At 33.5% G+C, this 18,436-nt stretch overlaps 1 protein-coding gene across 1 annotated transcript in view; it reads left to right on the forward strand.

The window, feature by feature from the left end:
* The window catches only part of LOC143251572 (uncharacterized protein CG43867-like), a 281,765-nt gene that overhangs the window by 195,246 nt on the left and 68,083 nt on the right, over positions 1-18,436 (forward strand). Inside the window, exon 4 of the mRNA XM_076502847.1 lies at positions 17,641-17,772. Within this exon, the coding sequence (XP_076358962.1) occupies positions 17,641-17,772 (132 nt within the window). The remainder of the gene's footprint in view (positions 1-17,640; positions 17,773-18,436) is intronic.

The raw sequence follows: 18,436 nt of genomic DNA on the forward strand, positions 1-18,436 counted from the left end.
AGATATGTAAAAGGCGCTGTGTAAATTATTGCGAAGAAAATGTATGATAGAAGAAGTTTAGTTTATGCGATGAAGATTTATGAAAATGAATAGTTTATATTGCTTTGTGAAAGACATACATGGAAGGAATAGTACAGTTATTGTAATGGAGATGTGTGAAAGGAGTAATTTAGTTTGGTTTGTAAATGAATGAGAGCCCTGAAGAAAATAGAGTAGATTATTGTAATGGAGGCCTGTGAAAGGAGTAATTTAGTTTGGTTTGTAAGAAAGAGAGAGAGATGTGAAGAAAATAGGGTAGATTATTGTAATGGAGGCCTGTGAAAGGAGTAATTTACTTTGGTTTGTAAGAGAGAGAGAGAGAGATGAGAAGAAAGTAGGGTAGATTATTGTAATGGAGGCGTGTGAAAGGATTAAATTTAGTTTGGTTTGTAAGAAAGAGAGAAAGATGTGAAGAAAATAGGGTAGATTATTGTAATGGAGGCCTGTGAAAGAAGTAATTTCGTTTGTTTTGCGACAGAGATGATGAAATAAAAAGTGTAGTTTGTTTTATGAGAGCGTTATGTGAGAGTAGCAATGTAGTTTATTGTGATGGAGATTATGAAAGGAGTAGCTTAGTTTAGCGTAACATAACTCTACTTTTTTAAATAAACGTTTTATTGAGAGACATAGCGAAGGCAATTCTTCATAGCCAGTTTTTGCATCATGATATGATTGATAATGATATAAGCTTTTTCTGTTACATCTTTCACATAAGTTTTGGACATCGAAGATATTTGTTTTTGTAACAACATGGCGAAATTATTAAGATTATTTTGATTTATTTTGTTGTGCAACAATTATTCAGTCAATTTATACAAGAGACCTAAAGGCTTCTGAAAAATGTGTTATTCATTAGTTTAATGTGTTTTTTATTTTTCTGTAAGGGATTTTGATGATCTGATATGGATAGTATAATGAAAGCTTTTTTTTTTTTATGCGAGACTTACAGCTCATCAATCAAAACATGGGGTTTATATAATACACCCTCTCGTGGTCTAAACAATAACCACTTTTGTTGCTTTCTATGCAGACAAGCATGTATTAATATGAATGATTTCTCTGCTTTAAACGTTATTTTAGCTCACATACTGAGTTTTTACTTAGGTAATGAATGACCTTAATAGCTGGTCTAAGAGGGTTGTGTGTAATATCTCACAATCCAATAACATGGTTATTACGGCGACTGTATAAGTGGATCACGTATTGTAACAAGGTATAGTGCCATTAACAGGAACGTTTATAATGATTTATATCCTTGGCAAGTTCCGATCTTTACAAGTATGCTAAAAGTTAGGATCGTATAATGAGCTTGAGGGCATTATGGGAATATAATATTAATGTACAAATATTCCATATACCAAATTCTCAGATATTTAGAATTGCATAAGGAGAACGTTCTTGAAGCTATTTATATATATGTAGTAGGGTTACCTCCGTAGTAGAGCTCTGGATTTCAGAGCTGGCGAGCTGGGTTCAAATCCATCCAATATTACAGAAACTTTCACACACTTTACATTGTGGATGCGTTATAAACATGACAGTCAATCCCTTAGTTTGAATGTTATTTGGCCGAGTGCTACTAATTGGCTGTGCCCGTGCTTATCATTAGTTCGAAATTAGGAGCGGCGATAGATCCAATTGTAATTGGGGTAACTTGCTAGTTTATATGTTATGTCCTAGGGATTTCTTAATATGATCAAATAGTCAAGTGACAATATTAAATAATAACGTAGAACGAATTATCGCCAATTTGTTATTCGATGTTGTTATTGATCACAAAGTAATTTAATTTTGAAATATTATGTTATTTCAATAGTTATAATTTTCATACACTGAAAATGTGTTTCTGATAGGTACTTACCTCTTGTCACATAAATAGCTATTCTCGTTCAGTGCTGCCATCTACATGAAAGAACATTCACGCATACCACAAGCCTCATATCTCCCCTCCTTTGGAATTGATTGATTCCCATGCGTTTTCCATGCAAACCATTTTGCATCAACCCTAAACTAATAAGAGTGCGGTATTCTCTCATGACGCATGTGACTCCATTTCAATTCAACCTAATTATCGCTTCGAATTTTGGTAGAAGATGGAAGCAACAGTTTTCAGTTGGGAGGAAAGGTGGGAAGTTTTGTCTATAGATTCTGTTATAATCGTAGTAAATCGTTAGTTTATACGTTACGACCTAGGGATTCGTAAATTTGATAGGATTGCCAATTAACAAAGTCTTATCAGGTACAGATTTGTTATACTCGATACTTCTAAGCATTTATGGACTTCAATTTCAAATGGTGTTTAGGTTTCCGAATGTCTGTTACCTTATAGTTACTACATGCGCATTTGTATATGAGCCATGAGAGAAAAAATATCTATAGCATTTCCTTATATGGAAATAAGTTTTTAGTTCGGAAGTTGAGCTAGTGATTTTCACTAATTTAGAGTTTTGTTAAGTTTGTAGACATTAAAAACTCATAAACAATAGACAGGTTTGATATGAAGTTGAAATTTGTTTTTAATGGTGTTACGTGGGATGCTAATTAAGAACTTTGTAAGTAGCAATTTTGTTCTGAAAGCTCATGAAGCGGAGTAATATGTCAGGTAGAAAAGCTCAACTTTATAAACAAACCCCTATAAAAATCGTAGTTATATATTCGTATTGAATAGTATGATCATGGAAATATAATGTTGAAAAACATAAGTGATAATTTCACATTCCATTGTTAGTAAAGCTCAATAATATATATATATAGTCGCCTAGAACGGTATGGTGTTTATATTGAATTCTCAATATACATGTTGATTTGTTAGAAAGGCCTGTTTTTTATTAATTAATTATTTGTTGATAACTTCGGTGATGTAACAGCAAAATATTTTAATCCAGAAGTTTTATGACATTGAGTTCAAGTCAAAGGAAAATAAAATTTACTTAGTAGTGTTTCAGCTAAGCCTTACGTTACTTTTACGTATTATGCCTAAGGCTTAACTAAAAATACAAATAGGCCTACTTTTACTGACGTTATAGTCAGCGTTTAAAAAGTTTTAAGTGGTGAATAAACGTTAATTGATAAAAATACTTATTTTGTAATATACATATTACTACTTGGCTTCAAAACGTAATGAAAAAGTAACGTTTATTACTACAAAATATCTTTTAGCCTTTGTATATTCAAAAGTTCAAAATTTGTGTCGGTGTTTAAAACATTTTAAGTGGTGATAAATGTTAATTAATAAACATTCTCTTAGTATTTTAATACATATATTACGTACTTGACCTTGAAACATAAATATCAATAAACGTTTGTTACTACTAAGTATCTTTTACTCATGTACACTTGAAAGAATTGAAAACTAGGTATCAGAATGTCGGAACTATGCTTTCTACTTTTTGATCTAGCATACAGGAAAAAGCTCAAGAGGGCTATTTAAGTCTTTTTCAGAGTGTACACGTACTTTTGTTCAGGACAATATTTCATTTTTCTCAGTAGTTTTTACAATAAAAATGTAATTAAAGAATTCAAGATTTGAAATAAGTGAAGAATAGGTGCATTTTAGAGGTACAAAAAATCTTTTAAATTAAATTCTATACCTTTCGTTATTCATTCAACAATAGATGTTTTTTGTTTGTTTTTTGAATTTCGCACAAAGCTACTCGAGGGCTATCTGTGCCAGCCGTCCCAAATTTAGCAGTGTAAGACTAGAGGAAAGGCAGATAGTCATCATCACCCACCGCCAACTCTTGGGTTACTCTTTTACCAACGAATAGTGGGATGGACCGTAACATTATAAAAGGTTGAAAAGGGCAAACATGTTTAGCGCAACGCGGGCGCGAAACCGCGACCCTCGGATTACGAGTCGCATGCCTTACGCGCTCGGCCATGACAACAATAGATTCCTGTCCTTTTTGACGGGTTTTTATGTTAGTATGAATATATTAATTTACCTGAAGAGCCTCTTGGTATTATTAAAATTATTGATAAAGATATAGATTATACTAATTAGTTTTATTTTAAGGCAAGAAATTATCAAAATCTTTAGATTTATTTATTACTAAAAGCAGCATTTCAATTACATTATGTAACAAAATTTTTACTTTTTCTTGTTCCTGGGCAGAAAGTGCTATTTCTCAATTGTTTATGCCTAAAGTAAATGTAAAAACCTATTTTTCTCTTCAAAGTTTGCTTTTGTGACCTTGGTAATGAAATTTTCAAATTTATCCATTTTCCTAAACATTCCAGGTAGATTCAGTGCTGATACTTAAATGACTTGATCAAAGATCTTGATCTGACAAAGTGGAATGCCGAGCTTTTGATATCCAGGCTCAAGGAGTGGGGTTTGTTAGATGAAAGTGTGCAAGTCGCAAGTCAGAGGAAGCGTCACCAATATTTCTCAAGCTTATTTACTCGTCAAGATGGGGTCTGCTTCTGCCACAATGTATCCGGTCTGTGCAACTGGAATTGTCTGTAACCCGAACGAGTAGCGCCTCTTTATTGATAGCTCATCCAGATGCCTCAAAGCTGTGCTGCTCCATAATGGGAATAAGTGTCCGTCTCTTCCCCTGACTCATTTGGTGCACCTCAAAGAGGAATACAACAGCGTCATGACCTTGTTAGAAGCCTTGAAGTATAATGAGTATGGCTGAGAAGTTATTGGAGACTTCAAAATGGTGGCATTCCTAATGGATCTCCAAGGAGGCTTTACCAAGTTTCCCTGTTATATTTGCCTTTGGGATAATAGGGTCACCGCAGCACACTACAACAGGAAACACTGGCCACAACGGACCAAGTTCTCTATGGAGAGGTACAATGTCAAGTGTGAACCACTAGTGGGCCTCCAGAAGGTGTTGTTCCCACCATTGCACATAAAATTAGGTCTTATGAAACAATTTGCCACAGCTCTTGAGAAGGAGTCTGCAACCTTTAAGTACCTTCGAGACTTCTTCCCTACGCTGTCTGAGGCAAAGGTCAAAGCTGGTGTTTTCGTTGGACCACAAATAAAGATGATCCTGGAGTGCACAGAATTTCCCAATAAGCTCAGTAGGAAGAGAAAAAAGCTTGGGGCAGCTTTTTTGCAGTGGTTCGGGGCTTCTTGGGCAACTACACGGCCGAAAATTATGTGGCATTGTTTGAGGCTCTGGTCAAGAGCTATGGCAAAATGGGCTGCAGGATGTCCCTGAAAGTCCATATCCTTGACGCTCATCTTGATAAATTCAAGAACATGGAGGCATACTCAGAGGAGCAAGGCGAGCGCTTCCACCAAGATATGCTGGACTTTAAACGCCGCAACCAAGGAGCGTATAACACAAACATGATGGGAGACTATATTTGGAGACTGATACGTGAAAGTGATTTACATTAGTCACAAATCTCGAAAAACTACTCACTTCAAAACATTTTTGTATAAGTTTAGTATAAATACATGTAAATTTTGATTCATATGTTGTTTTATTCAGACCTTATGTAAATGAAAATGTGCAAATTTGCCCGACTTTACATAGAAAATAGGTTAATTTCTAAATTTCATTATCCAGATCACAAAAGCAAAATTTGAAGGAAATAATGGCCATTTTCTTTACTTTTACAACATAAGCAATTATGAAATAACATATACTATCTAGGAACAAAATTAGTGTTATATAGTTATACATGCAAGTTGGATAAAGGTTTCGTTCACGATTATTGTGTGATTCAAAATAGATATACAATAATTTGTTAAAAACAGACAACGATTGGGAAAATAATTATTTCCGTGAAAGCGACGTTTCGAATAAGTATCCTTTGTTAGGCTAAAATAATAATAATACAGAACTATACATCGGATTGTATAACAAACACACTTATCTTCCTCCACTTCATAAATTGGTAGATATCTACCTAGATTAACTCAGAAATACTACACACACACACACACACACACGCACACACACACACACACACACGAAACATGTTCGCAATGGTTTATGCACTTTCAAGAAAACAACGGTAGAATTGTTTGAACAGAGATTTGAAATAATAATAAAGGATGTAAATTTATATGAGGGTATGTTGACTTAATATAAGTAACCAATTAGAAATCAGTAAAGAGGAAAGAATTCTTTTAAACTTTGTAAACACTCAAAACGTTTAAATAAAGGAACAGTTTTAATTAATGCCGTTAGGGTGTGTAGTTCCAAGTTTAAAAGACGAACTTCTGCTCATCTTTCAGTGTAGCTGTTCTATCATGTGACGTTTTAGAAGCAGTACTCATACAATATTCATAGAGTGATAAGCTGAATTGAAATGTGGTACAGGAAGATTAGGGTTTCTATGTTTTATTTCTCTCAGGAGTTCTAGGAATCTATCAGTCATTTTACGTGATGTTTCGCCAACATACAGCATGTCCCATTGTGTAAATGAATAGTAAGCAATAAAAACGCAAGTACATTTTCTTTAGGTGTTGAAACAATTTTGGTCTTTCTGCAGCTCTAATACTTTGAAAATGTTACATGTAAGATAGAGACGTCGATTATATTTTTGGCATGTTATTATCATTGTGAGAAACAGAAAAATATGTGATGCGAACTTGATGGAGAAATATAACATTTGATCTCACAGATTATTCAACATAAAACGTTTAAAATTAACATCATATAATAGATCTAATATAGTATAAGAGTAAAACACTAGCAAAGTAGTTTTACAATAGGAAATAACACATATATCATTATACATGAAAATAACAGTCGAAAGATGAATAAGTTTCAACCATATTTAAAACACAAAGCAACACGATGGGCTATTGTTCTGCCTATCACGGGTATTGAAAGCCGGTTCCTAGCGTTTTATATCCGCAGACATATCTCTGTAATACTGGGTATTTTAAGTATTTCAAAAAATATCAAATATTAAGAGGTAATTATGTGATTTGTATTGTTGTAAGAGAAACAATGTCATGTTTCTAAAGTTCGAAATAAAGCTCATGTTCTGAGGTCTAAACACAAAAACTCTTGGGCTACTCTTTTACCAACGAATAGTGGGATTAACCGTCACATTATAACGTCCCCACGGCTGAAAGAGCGAGCATGTTCGGCGTGATGGGGATTCGAACCCCCGACTTCGGATTATGAGTCAAGCAGCTTAACCACCTGGCCATGCCGGGTGCATTTTGTTTTGTTTTACTTGACTTCGTGTTTTATAGTGTAAAGACGTAATAATAATAATAAAATAAATAGAAACGTATGAATAGTAATAATTATATTAATTAATTAAAGGTAAAGATTATATATGCGTGTGTGTATGAAATGAAAAGATACATGTGAGCTCTTGCATACATATTTTTATGAGCATATGCTTGTACTCTCGAGCTAGCACACACTTCTTTTTGACTGGAAATGAATAAATGTGGGATAAAATTCTGAAGTGGTTAATGTTATGGTATTAATATTGAAATGTTTAATCACAAGTTTGTCTGAATCATAGCTTTGGATGTTACACTCGTGCTCGTACAGTTGTCGGTAATACAAACAAGTTATAAAATAAATTAGGCACTTTTGATGTGCAGGTGAACAACTGTTTCATTGTATACGTGGATTTGGGTCGTAATACAGAAATATTAGTGGTGATGTAACGGCATGTGTTAAACCGTGGTTGTATTTGATGTTAGTAATTTTTAGTGATATACATTTTTTCTATTTTTTATTTCGATTTTATTGTAGCACAACGATTTTTTGTAGATGATTATCATTGTAAAGTTTAATAGCAGAGTAAGATAAAATCATCACTTAACACTTCAATAACTGACCTCATTGTATATAATCATAATACAACAATGAAGAGTAACGATTAGTTTTAACCTCAGCGTGAGTAGAGGCGTAGCCCTCATTACATTAGAGTGTTGTTCCACCAACACGTGAGAAGAAAAACTTGGGTAAATGATGATGTATACAAATATAATAGTACGAAGTTATTACATGAACAGATATTCACCAAAATTGGTATGGAAGTTCATTAGGTCCATGTGAGGGTACATAGAAATTTTAGGTTTTGCATTTTGCGTTTAGCCACTTCTATGGGCTTTTTTACAATTGCATTTAAGGAAAGTAACTTGTCATACCCTAAGATAATCTTTCATTAATCATGAATTGTTATGACGCTGGGGCTTTGCTTATATTCTTTGTACTGGTTCATCCGGTAAGTCTACGGATTTACAACGCTAAAATAAGGGGCTCGATTCCAGTCGGTGAACTCAGCAGATAGCCCAATGTGGCTTTGCTATAAGAAAACACACACACACAGTATTGCGAAATTGTTTATTCTTCTGTGTTTATACTTCTAAATCCAATTTTTATTTTGCTTGTACTAATTACTTTATTCTACATTTTTGATACTCTTAATAATAGTTACATAATGAGATCAGCTTTGTTTTTATCAGTACTTTTTGTCACCGTTTCACACGATAAATACATGCAATTAGAACTTTTATATTTTCTTACACTTTAATAATTCTTTGTGAGCCTACTTCCATTGCAACACGGTTTACATTGTCTGACGAAGGGCGTCTGCTCGACACATCACAGAAAATAAACTGATATAAGTTTTAGTTAAACGGGTCAGTTTATTAATTATCGTTTTTTCAAACCTTTGTTTTTGCTTAGAGCGCTAGTTAAATGCTCGTATTTATAGATGAAACACTTAAATACTCGAATTTATAGATGACATTCTCAGATGTTCATATCTACAGATAACATATTTAGGTTTTCTTGTCTGTAGGTTACACTCTCGGATGCTTGTATTGAAATATAATATTTTTTAGATATTTGCATCTACAGAGGAACATTCTTGGACTTGGTTTTATGTACAAATGTTCTAGAGAGAACATTCTTAGATTCTTATACCTACATAAGTTCATTAATGAAATTATTGTTATACAAAAATACTTCGTATACAAAACATTGTTTTTTTTTTAAATTCACACTAACACCTTAAGAGATGTTTTATGAAGAAATAACCCAAAACATGAAAACTATTGTGTAGATATTTTTGTACAAGAATTGTTGTGCTAAAGGTTTCTGGGTTTAAAGAGCGTCTGTTTTGAAAAAGAGAGACTTCAACTGTTTTGAATGTGTATTTTTCGTATAGCAAAGCCACAAAGGGCTATCTGCTCAGCCCAACGAGGGGCATCCAACCCCTTATTTTAGCGTTGTAAATCCGGAGACATACCGCTTTACTAGCGAGGGGCTCAACTGCTTTGAAAGAAACCGGTTTCTCGAAATGTATCGCTGTATATTTCTCTGGACAAAAGCTGCTTCTTGCTCTGAAGAAATTTTAGTATGCCTTCTAAGTGTCCTTAGACCCAAACAACGGGTCAATAGCGGTATTAGAAACTCTTTGCAACATATTGCGTTCATACTTGTTTGCCTTATTCTGAGTTCAAGTGAACATAAAAGATGTAAGCATCAAGTGTTATTACTCATTGAGAAGTATCCAATCAGGAGTGCGAAAACCACAATTAAATTTTAATTAAGTTGTTTTTTCTTTCTCAATAACGTTCATCTAGAAACGAGAAAGTAAATTATGTTTCGTTTAGTATTTCCACACTGTATTTGTCATAACCACTTCCGACGACGCGTTTCGCTATGTTCAAAGCTTTTCAGACCGGCTGACGTACAACAATCCAGTAGTTGTCATAACACTATTTTAGTTAACCTAATTATTACAAAAAATTATATGGTGCGTAAAAAGGCTTTTTACAAGCAGGCGAAGCAATATTATACTTATAAACAAGACAGTAGTTTTAGGTCTATTATATTTTTAACACTTTTTTTATCTAGTCATTTAAAGATTTTCAATAACTAAAAGTGTATATAATATTAATATTCCAACAACATTAAACGTTTCATATTAACAGACTTATTTCCTTACAAATTTTATGACTTATATATTTTTTATTTTGATATATGTTTGTCCTTTATAAAATACATTCTTTGTATTGCTAGATGTAATTTATGATAGTTCTTTATAATTTGCACTGCTGACATAAAAAATTAAATACAAACATGTATTAGGTATATGAAGTTTGTAACACTAATACAGTGTATTTGATTTTTATACGTACTAGCTCTTTCATGAATGAAATGCCAAGTTGAGACATATGTTAATGCTTTATATATTGTACGGTGAATATAAAATATTTAATTACGCTATACGTAAGTTGTTTTTTTCCTTTTGGGAAACTGTAAATATAAGACAGTACATGTACTGTTGCACTTCGCCCCAAACTTTCACTATAACTACATACGCTAGTCATCTCTAATTTTGAAGTGATAGAGTTTAGTTGTTTTTTTTTTACTTTCGCCCAAAGCCACACGAGAGCTATTAGGCCGTCCCTAATTTAGCAGTATAAGACTAGAGGAAAGGCACCTAGTCATCACTGCCCACCGCAAGCTCATGGGCAACTATTTTACCAGAGAAAAGTGTGATTGATAGTAACATTATAACGCCCCCATGACTGAAAGGACGGGCATATTTGGTGTGACGGGGATTCGAACCCGCGACCCTCGGATTACGAGTCGAGTGCCTTTACCACCTGGCCATGCCGGGCCGATTGAGTACAGAGGGAACATAACTATTTATCACCACCCAGTGCGAGATAGTTTTGTTACACTAAATAGTAGGATTTATTCGTCGCTTATATAACGTACCCATAACCTTGAAATACAGTGTGTGGGATTTTTAATTTTTTTGGCAGTAACAGGACACAAACCACAGAACTGAAGCTTCGCAGTCAAGAAGCTAGCCATTGGATCATGAGAGGAACTTATATATTAGATTTTATATATTGTACGGCTGTGACCAAACATTCGGAAAGGTCATATATTTTCTATTTGTATTTTATATGGCCAAGATAACACCTGAGTAGTGGCGTATGTAAGTCTGCCATATACTGCATGGTTTGGGTAAGTTTTTTTGAATAACCTAACTTATGTAAAAGCTAGTGTGTGTCACACAACGTCACGATTGATTTCTCAAAATAGGAAGAGTAATATTAGCCAAAATTTATTTTATTTAGATAGAACAGTTCAATTACTGTTTGTCTATTACAATTTTAGTAACGGTGTGGAAGGTGCCATGAAACCTTATACGTGCAGTAAGTGTTGGTATAATAAACCTAAAATTGTAGTATAGGATCACCTAGTCTGGAGCCAAGTGTATAAAATTTATCACGTAAGTAAAAATATCCATTCAATTTTAAATGCGAATCGTTTCTGAATAGGATATGTTTTATGTCACGAACTAAAAACATAAATCTCTTTAATCAAAGGACACTCGAAATTAAGAAATAAACATTTTTTTTCAGTTTTGTTGCTTATACATTTCATTTTATACTTTCAGTACATAGATTTCTGAATATTAAAAGTTAATCTGATTTTATACTAATAATTATTTTATGAATACGTCACGAATTCATTTCATGAATGATCTTAAATTTGATTGGTTTGAAAAGGAATTTACTGATCATTGACTACCTCTCTATCGGTCGAGCTTGATTTCGCAAAATTTGTTTATTTCAGCTAGCTATGAAATATAAGGTTATGATAAGCTATGCGGGTGTGGGTGGTACTACTTGTCCTGTCATTTTTGACGGACTATAGTTTAGTTGGTTATAATGGACACTAAAGTCAACATTATTTGTTTTTGGTTTCAAAATTGAATCATCAATGATCGTAGCTTAAAATCAAGAACAACCTTTTATATTCCCAGGATTCGTGTATTCGAGATATTGTTTAATACTGAAATAGGATGTTATTCTAACTTTATTCTTAGTTTGAAGCTTTATTTCTGTAGAATAATTATCGTTTTAATTGTTAATAAAATATCATGGTTATGAAAATTCTTTGGATATATATATACCTAGAGGTTTGAAAAGGACTCTACTGTTTATTAAAAGAGTTTAGACAATATAAAGCTTCATCATTTGGATACTCAACTCTGTAACGTGTCTGCCTCCCCAGTGGCGCAGTAGTATGTTTGTGGACTTTTAATTAACTGCTAGAAACCGGGTTTCGATACCAGTGGTGGCAGAGCACAGACAATCCTTTGAGTAGTTTTGCTATTAGTAGCAAACAAACAATAAATTTCAGTTAAATAGGTTTGGACGACATGAAGATTCATGACATGAAAAATCTTTTCTTCACAGCTGTTTGTAAAACAAGACTGATCAACGTGAAAATTCAATGCTAGAACAATGTATTTGACGCAACAATCTGTAAAACAGATTTAGACAACGTGAATATTCAACATCAGTATATGTTAGTCTTTTTAGTGTTTTTTTCTCAATTGGGGAATCGTATCTTTAAAATAAATTTGAATATTTTAAATATAAAGTCATATCTCCTAATTTAGTTAATACGTGTTGCATTGCGCATGTTACTTGAAATATTTTATTATATTCTTTTCGCCTATAATTTATATATAAATGCACATGGTTAGTTCAGAGGAATACTTTAAATACCATTAGAGATGGAGCTGTTTAGAGATTAGCATGGAGGTAGCATTCAGTTTGTTTGTTATTGAGCTACACAGAGGTCCTTGTGATCTTCTCATCACAGATATTGAAACTCGGTTTCTAGCGTTGTAAGTTCGTACATATACCGCTGTACCAAAGCGAGGACAGATGACGTTCAGATGTGTAGCATGTGTGAAACTATGAGATTATTATTAATTCACCGTTTAATGAAATTATACATAGCGTGATAAAGTTGAACTACTACATTGTAAGCTGAACGATGAAATACATTTAATCCGGAATTCAATAATAAACCGATTTGTATCTTTTGTTTACGTCACCATACGAACATGTAGCTTTGGGCTTTCATTAAACAAAATTTGTATAGCATCGATTGAAAATCGCACCTCAGGCACTAAGGAAATTGCTGAAACGTACATAACTCCGGGCTTTTATGATATGCTTTAGTCTAAATTATATGTATACGAAAGTGATTGCAAATTGAACAAGGATAATTCCTTAAAACGAACAAATGTGCGTCTTATTCATTTCTTAAGAATTCTTTAAGAAGGGCTGGAAAGTCGATTTTTGGAAGAAGAAAGAATTGTGATGTAATATTGTAAGCAAACATAAGACTTCATTTTAAATTTTTGGTCGTGTAAGGCAGAGTGAAAGTTGCCCCCCAGTGGCACAGTGGCATGTCTGCGGACTTACACACTAAAAACCGGGTTTCGATACCCGTGGTGGGCAGAGCAGAGATACCCCATTGTGTAACTTTGTGCTTAATTCTAAACAAACAAACAAACAAAAAGTGAAAGCTTTATAGCTAAGATTACATCGATTGTTGGTGCTATTACTTCTCTGTAGAATATTAAACCATGTTTTTCGGATTATAAGTGTGTAATCACAATGAAAACTACTTTGTCAGAGGTTGCATCAGATCTGCATTTTATCCTGTTTACGTGAAGCAACAGATTTTTCCTGACATTATATATAAGACGAAGAATAGTATCGTCCAACTCAGCTCTGTCTTTTGGTAAACAAAAAATAAATGTTGAAAATAGAATGATTTTAAGAACTTATATCAGATAGTCCAGTTCAAATATTTTATTTTTATTTAATTTCGACATTTTATGATCAATGCAACTTGCGACTTGGGGTCAAAGGGAATATTAAATTATGGTTTGATACAAAGAAATCATGAGTCTAATTTTATTTATCAATGTCGAAACATAGGGGTCTAAAGGATAAACTTTTAAATTATGTGTTAACCAATTATTGAATTTTGAAATAATTCAGAACTACATAGTTTTTATTTAAAGAAACGTGGACTTTACTTCTAGGCAGGGGCGTAGATCCTGGGGGTGTCTGTGGAGGGTATACATTCCCCCTACATTTTAGGTGGGGGGTATGGTGCATACAATCATCCCCCCTACAGTTTGGTCTGTTGAATTGTTTTATTGCATCACAGGCCTACAAATTGTGTGTTTGTTCTTGTGATTCTCGTGTTATTACCAATTGAATTACATAATTAGGCCTAGATGTAGGCTTTTTCAGTAGCCGAAATGTACATCTTTAATATAGGCGTGCTTCTAAGCTTTTCGATCTAAGTTATGGTTCGTAACTTCGTAAGTATCAGTCAGTAGGCCTAAGTATACATCCCAGTATCGTGGCAACAAGATTACTCTGTGACTGCATGTTTACAGCTTTCAGGTTCACGTAACCAGAGATTACTAATTTGCAAATTGAACAGTCCACGTAACAATCCACCCATCGGGTGTAAAAATCTACGCCCCTGCTTCTAGGTCGTTGGGGCTAGTGCTACTTCGCAAAAAAGAAGGATCTGACTTTAGGTACGTAATGATATTTCGTTTTGCTAAAAAACGAGAATAACACAGTAAACATTCCAACAAATCGGTGAAGACTGTATTGTTGAAAATATTAAAAACTTACAGATGTAACTAATCGTTTCTTTTACTCAAACGTAGCTACAGATAAAGAAAGTAAAATAAGTCTTTTTTTTTTTTACCTAGGAGACGGACATAGTTTAATAGATGTTGTTACGAGCTTCATTTCTGAAGCCCAAGTTTTGAATACGCCATGTGCTGCTGAACACAACCCGCAATTTTAATTCCGGATAGTTATAAAAGTGACAGTGAATTCTGCAATTCGGTAAAGAACAGTTATAAAAAGCCGGTACTGTTAACTAGCATTCCATTTTCTGTTCAACAATTCTACGTCAGGGATGGCTATCTGAAGACGCTGGGCTCTTCTGACCTGTCCATCTAATCAATACGATGAATAAGTACCAAGGTTGAAAACTTCAAATACTAATGTATCTCTTGTTAGTTCTGTACCATTTAATATTTAAAAAGAGAAACTGTTTGAATTACTAGATACAAGCATAAAACATAATTTTGGGCATATATGCCCGATGTTAGTATCGGAAATGAACTAACAAAGTGTGGGTTTTGATTTGTAAAAATAGGAAGATAATGTTTTGAAAAATAGGTTCTTTAAAAACAAGCATTCATTTGAGCTTAAGAAAAATAAAAATAAATAAACATTGTCACATTATTCACTTTGAATATTATTTACCTTCTATTTTTCCAAAGTGTTTTATAAAGCAGTTCATGGCCATTTTCTTGCCTAAACATTTTTATATCATAAACTCCACGAGTGTGTAAAGTTACTAAGAGTGCAAAAGAAGGCTTAGTTTGTTATTGTAGGAAGAAATTACGTATTGTATTGACAAATGTTTGTTTATTTAAACATTCTGGTGGCCTTGTGTTTATCTATTATAATAATACTCAGTTTTTGTATGTACTGAAAATTGTGAACGAAAAACAGATGTAAATATATTTTATACATTTTTGTATATCAACATATTAACAGTTTATCAACGTTTTTAAAAATGTCCAACGTTAGATCATAGACTAATATTATTATAAGTGTTAATTTATCGAATATACACCGTACATAATAAAAGCGTAATTGATACTAGGCCTAAGACAAGTGAACTTGTATATTTCGGTGTCTTCGATTATAATTATTTTGCATTATTCTAGAATTCCTGAGTTTAAAGAAGTACTTTTGTAATAAATATATTAATTTAACTACAACAAATATTTTGCGGATCTTGGCTAATTATTTATTATTTTTCGGCTTTTCGTATAATGTGATGTCCTGTATATTTATAAAAAAAATGTTTTTTTTCTTCCAAATTGAAATAAAAAATACATTGTTGTGCTACAACACTGAATAGTAACCCAAAACCACACGAACACCCTTGTGAAGCTGTTTTTCACAAGGAAATCTTTCTAGTTTGCTGTATTATTGGAAATATACAAAATTTCTGTGGATATGTGAAACTTTACTCAGTTTTAAGTTCAAATTTCTTTAATGCTGCTGATTCAGGAGTACAGAATATTTTCGTTTGACATCTTGTCCAACTGAAACTATAATCGCAGTATAAGAAAAAAGAAAAGAAAAACTATAAGAAAAAAAACCTCCATGGAATACATTTTTGTATCATCCATTCTGTGTGCGTTAAACTTCATTGAAGCAATAATTTACTCACTGTAAAATTAAGTAACTCAGTGTACAAGTAGTTTACTCATTATACCAGTAATTAACTCATTACAGAAATAGTTAACTCAATGTAGCAGTAATTAACACTCATAGTAGTCGTAATTAACTATTTTGGTAGATTTGCTTACCCTTGTTGTATTATAGCAGTTTCTTTTACTTAGTTAGTTTTCCTTTTAATCTTGAAAACAAATGGTTATAACGAAGGAAATACGTGAGCGTTATTTAATATTTTATATCTTAAATGTCTCTTGAAAACATTCAGTTAAATTCTACGATATTATTTTTTGAAATATTTTAATATGTATTCGGACACCTCATCCGTTACATATGTACATTATTAGACGTTTTGACATTATATTTGTTGTCAGCATGTATCATATATTTTTATTCCATATCTTCTATAAAAAGTTTATGTATGAATCATGATTATGTGGTAAGAGATAATCAGAGCACGTCCTATACATTCCTACACTCAGTTACACAATCCCCTTCTTACATGTGGCTAGCTGTCGGTCAGTTACCTCTTTCTTTCTTTGTGAACCTAATGATGACCGAAGAAGGTCGAAACGTTGTTCGCTCCTCTACATAAAACATTTTCTCAACCCCAACCAGTCGTTTTTACATATATATTTTTCTCTACAAGTGTGTTTTCTCGTCATCACTGATGATCAGAGGTGTTTACAAATGGTAACAGATGCTCTGAAATGTTGCTGAATTATAGTTTATACAATGGGTGGTAACAGGTGCTGAAAGATGATACTGAGGTATAAGTTATATAATGTGTGCTAACAGATTCTTAGAGATGCTAAAAAATAACACGAAGCCGAATCTGTTATTAAATTGACTATTTGTCACTCAGGTGTACTAACTTTTGAGAATATTACCCATCATCAGTAACCCTAGACAAAAACAAATCGATCTTTTCTCTTTTTATTCCAACTTATTACTGGCTGACCATTAAGAGTTTCTGCTCTCTCTTCGGCCAATCGGCCAAGGCGTGTGATGCAACAAAAGGTTGATAATATATAGCGGACGTGTGCCAGTTCATTTCAATGCCAGTGGTGAGTCGAGTGGTAAGTTGTAACGTTTTGAACCGTTTGTCCGCTGAATAACTGAGGAGAATAAATTAGGATCATAAATGCTACGTATTATCCAAATCCTTTGTAAATACATGTTCACTGTGATGAGTAAAAGTCAGCTAAAGAACAGAAAACACTTACGAACTATCTGGCTTACATTTGTATTTGAAATATGATTTGAGACAGAATTTATGTACTATAAATATTTTATAGAATAATATGCGAGTTAGCAATAAGTGTTTTGAACCATGTATGGAACGTATATTGAAAACCCAAATTTTCACTGACTTCTCGTTTCTGCTACAAAACTAATCCTGAGCGCTCATAAACCGAGCACTGCAAAGATATTTCAACTGTTTTCTTCAGAATCCCTGCTTATCACTAACAGTTAAATGGAACGTATATTGATATATCAATGTTTTCACTGATTTGTCATTTCTGCTTCAGGCGAAGCTTATGGAACAGCGACTTCGTGATTTTGACGAAAACGAACAGACTCCGGATTTTTCCAAGATTCAGCTGGAGTGCAAAGAGAAGAAAGAGGTCATATTCAAACTGGAGAAACAAGTAGAAGAACAGGTAATAAAATGGTTGTTTTGGTAATCTCACATCACTGGCTTAAGATTATTTTAGTGAAGCTAGATCGTGGGTTTCAAATTGTTTTCTTAAACTTAGGTTGTAGAATTGAGGTTGTTATGGTAACCTCAGATTGTTTCGCTAAATTTATATCATGGGTTTTAGCTAGCTTTGGTTTGGTTTGTTTGGAATTTCACTCAAAAACACACGAGGGCTATCAGCGCTAGCCGTCCCTTATTTAGCAGTATATGACTAGAGGGAAGGCAGCTAGTCATCACCACCCACCGCCAACTCTTGAACTACTCTTTTAACAACGAATAGTGAGAATGACAGTCACATTATAACGTGACCACAACTGAAAGAACGGGCATGTTTGGTGTGACGGGGATTCAAACCTGCGACCCTCAAATTACAAATCGAGTGTCGTAACCACCTGGCCATGCCGGGTTTAGCTAACTTTGATAGTCTCACAGTATGTATGAATTGCTTTAACAGAATTAAGTTGATGTTGTTTTCGTGACCTCGAAGCCTGGATTTCAGATTGTCTTCCTAAACTTACTGTGAATTTGAGATCGTTTTTTTATCATTCATGATCTTGGGCTGAATGTTCAAGACAACAAAACAACAAAAGTTGTTCTTTTTGTCAACTCTAACTGTGTTTTGAAAC

This window comes from Tachypleus tridentatus, chromosome 1, assembly GCF_004210375.1.
Source record: "Tachypleus tridentatus isolate NWPU-2018 chromosome 1, ASM421037v1, whole genome shotgun sequence".
NCBI classification, from domain to species: Eukaryota; Metazoa; Arthropoda; class Merostomata; order Xiphosura; family Limulidae; genus Tachypleus; species Tachypleus tridentatus.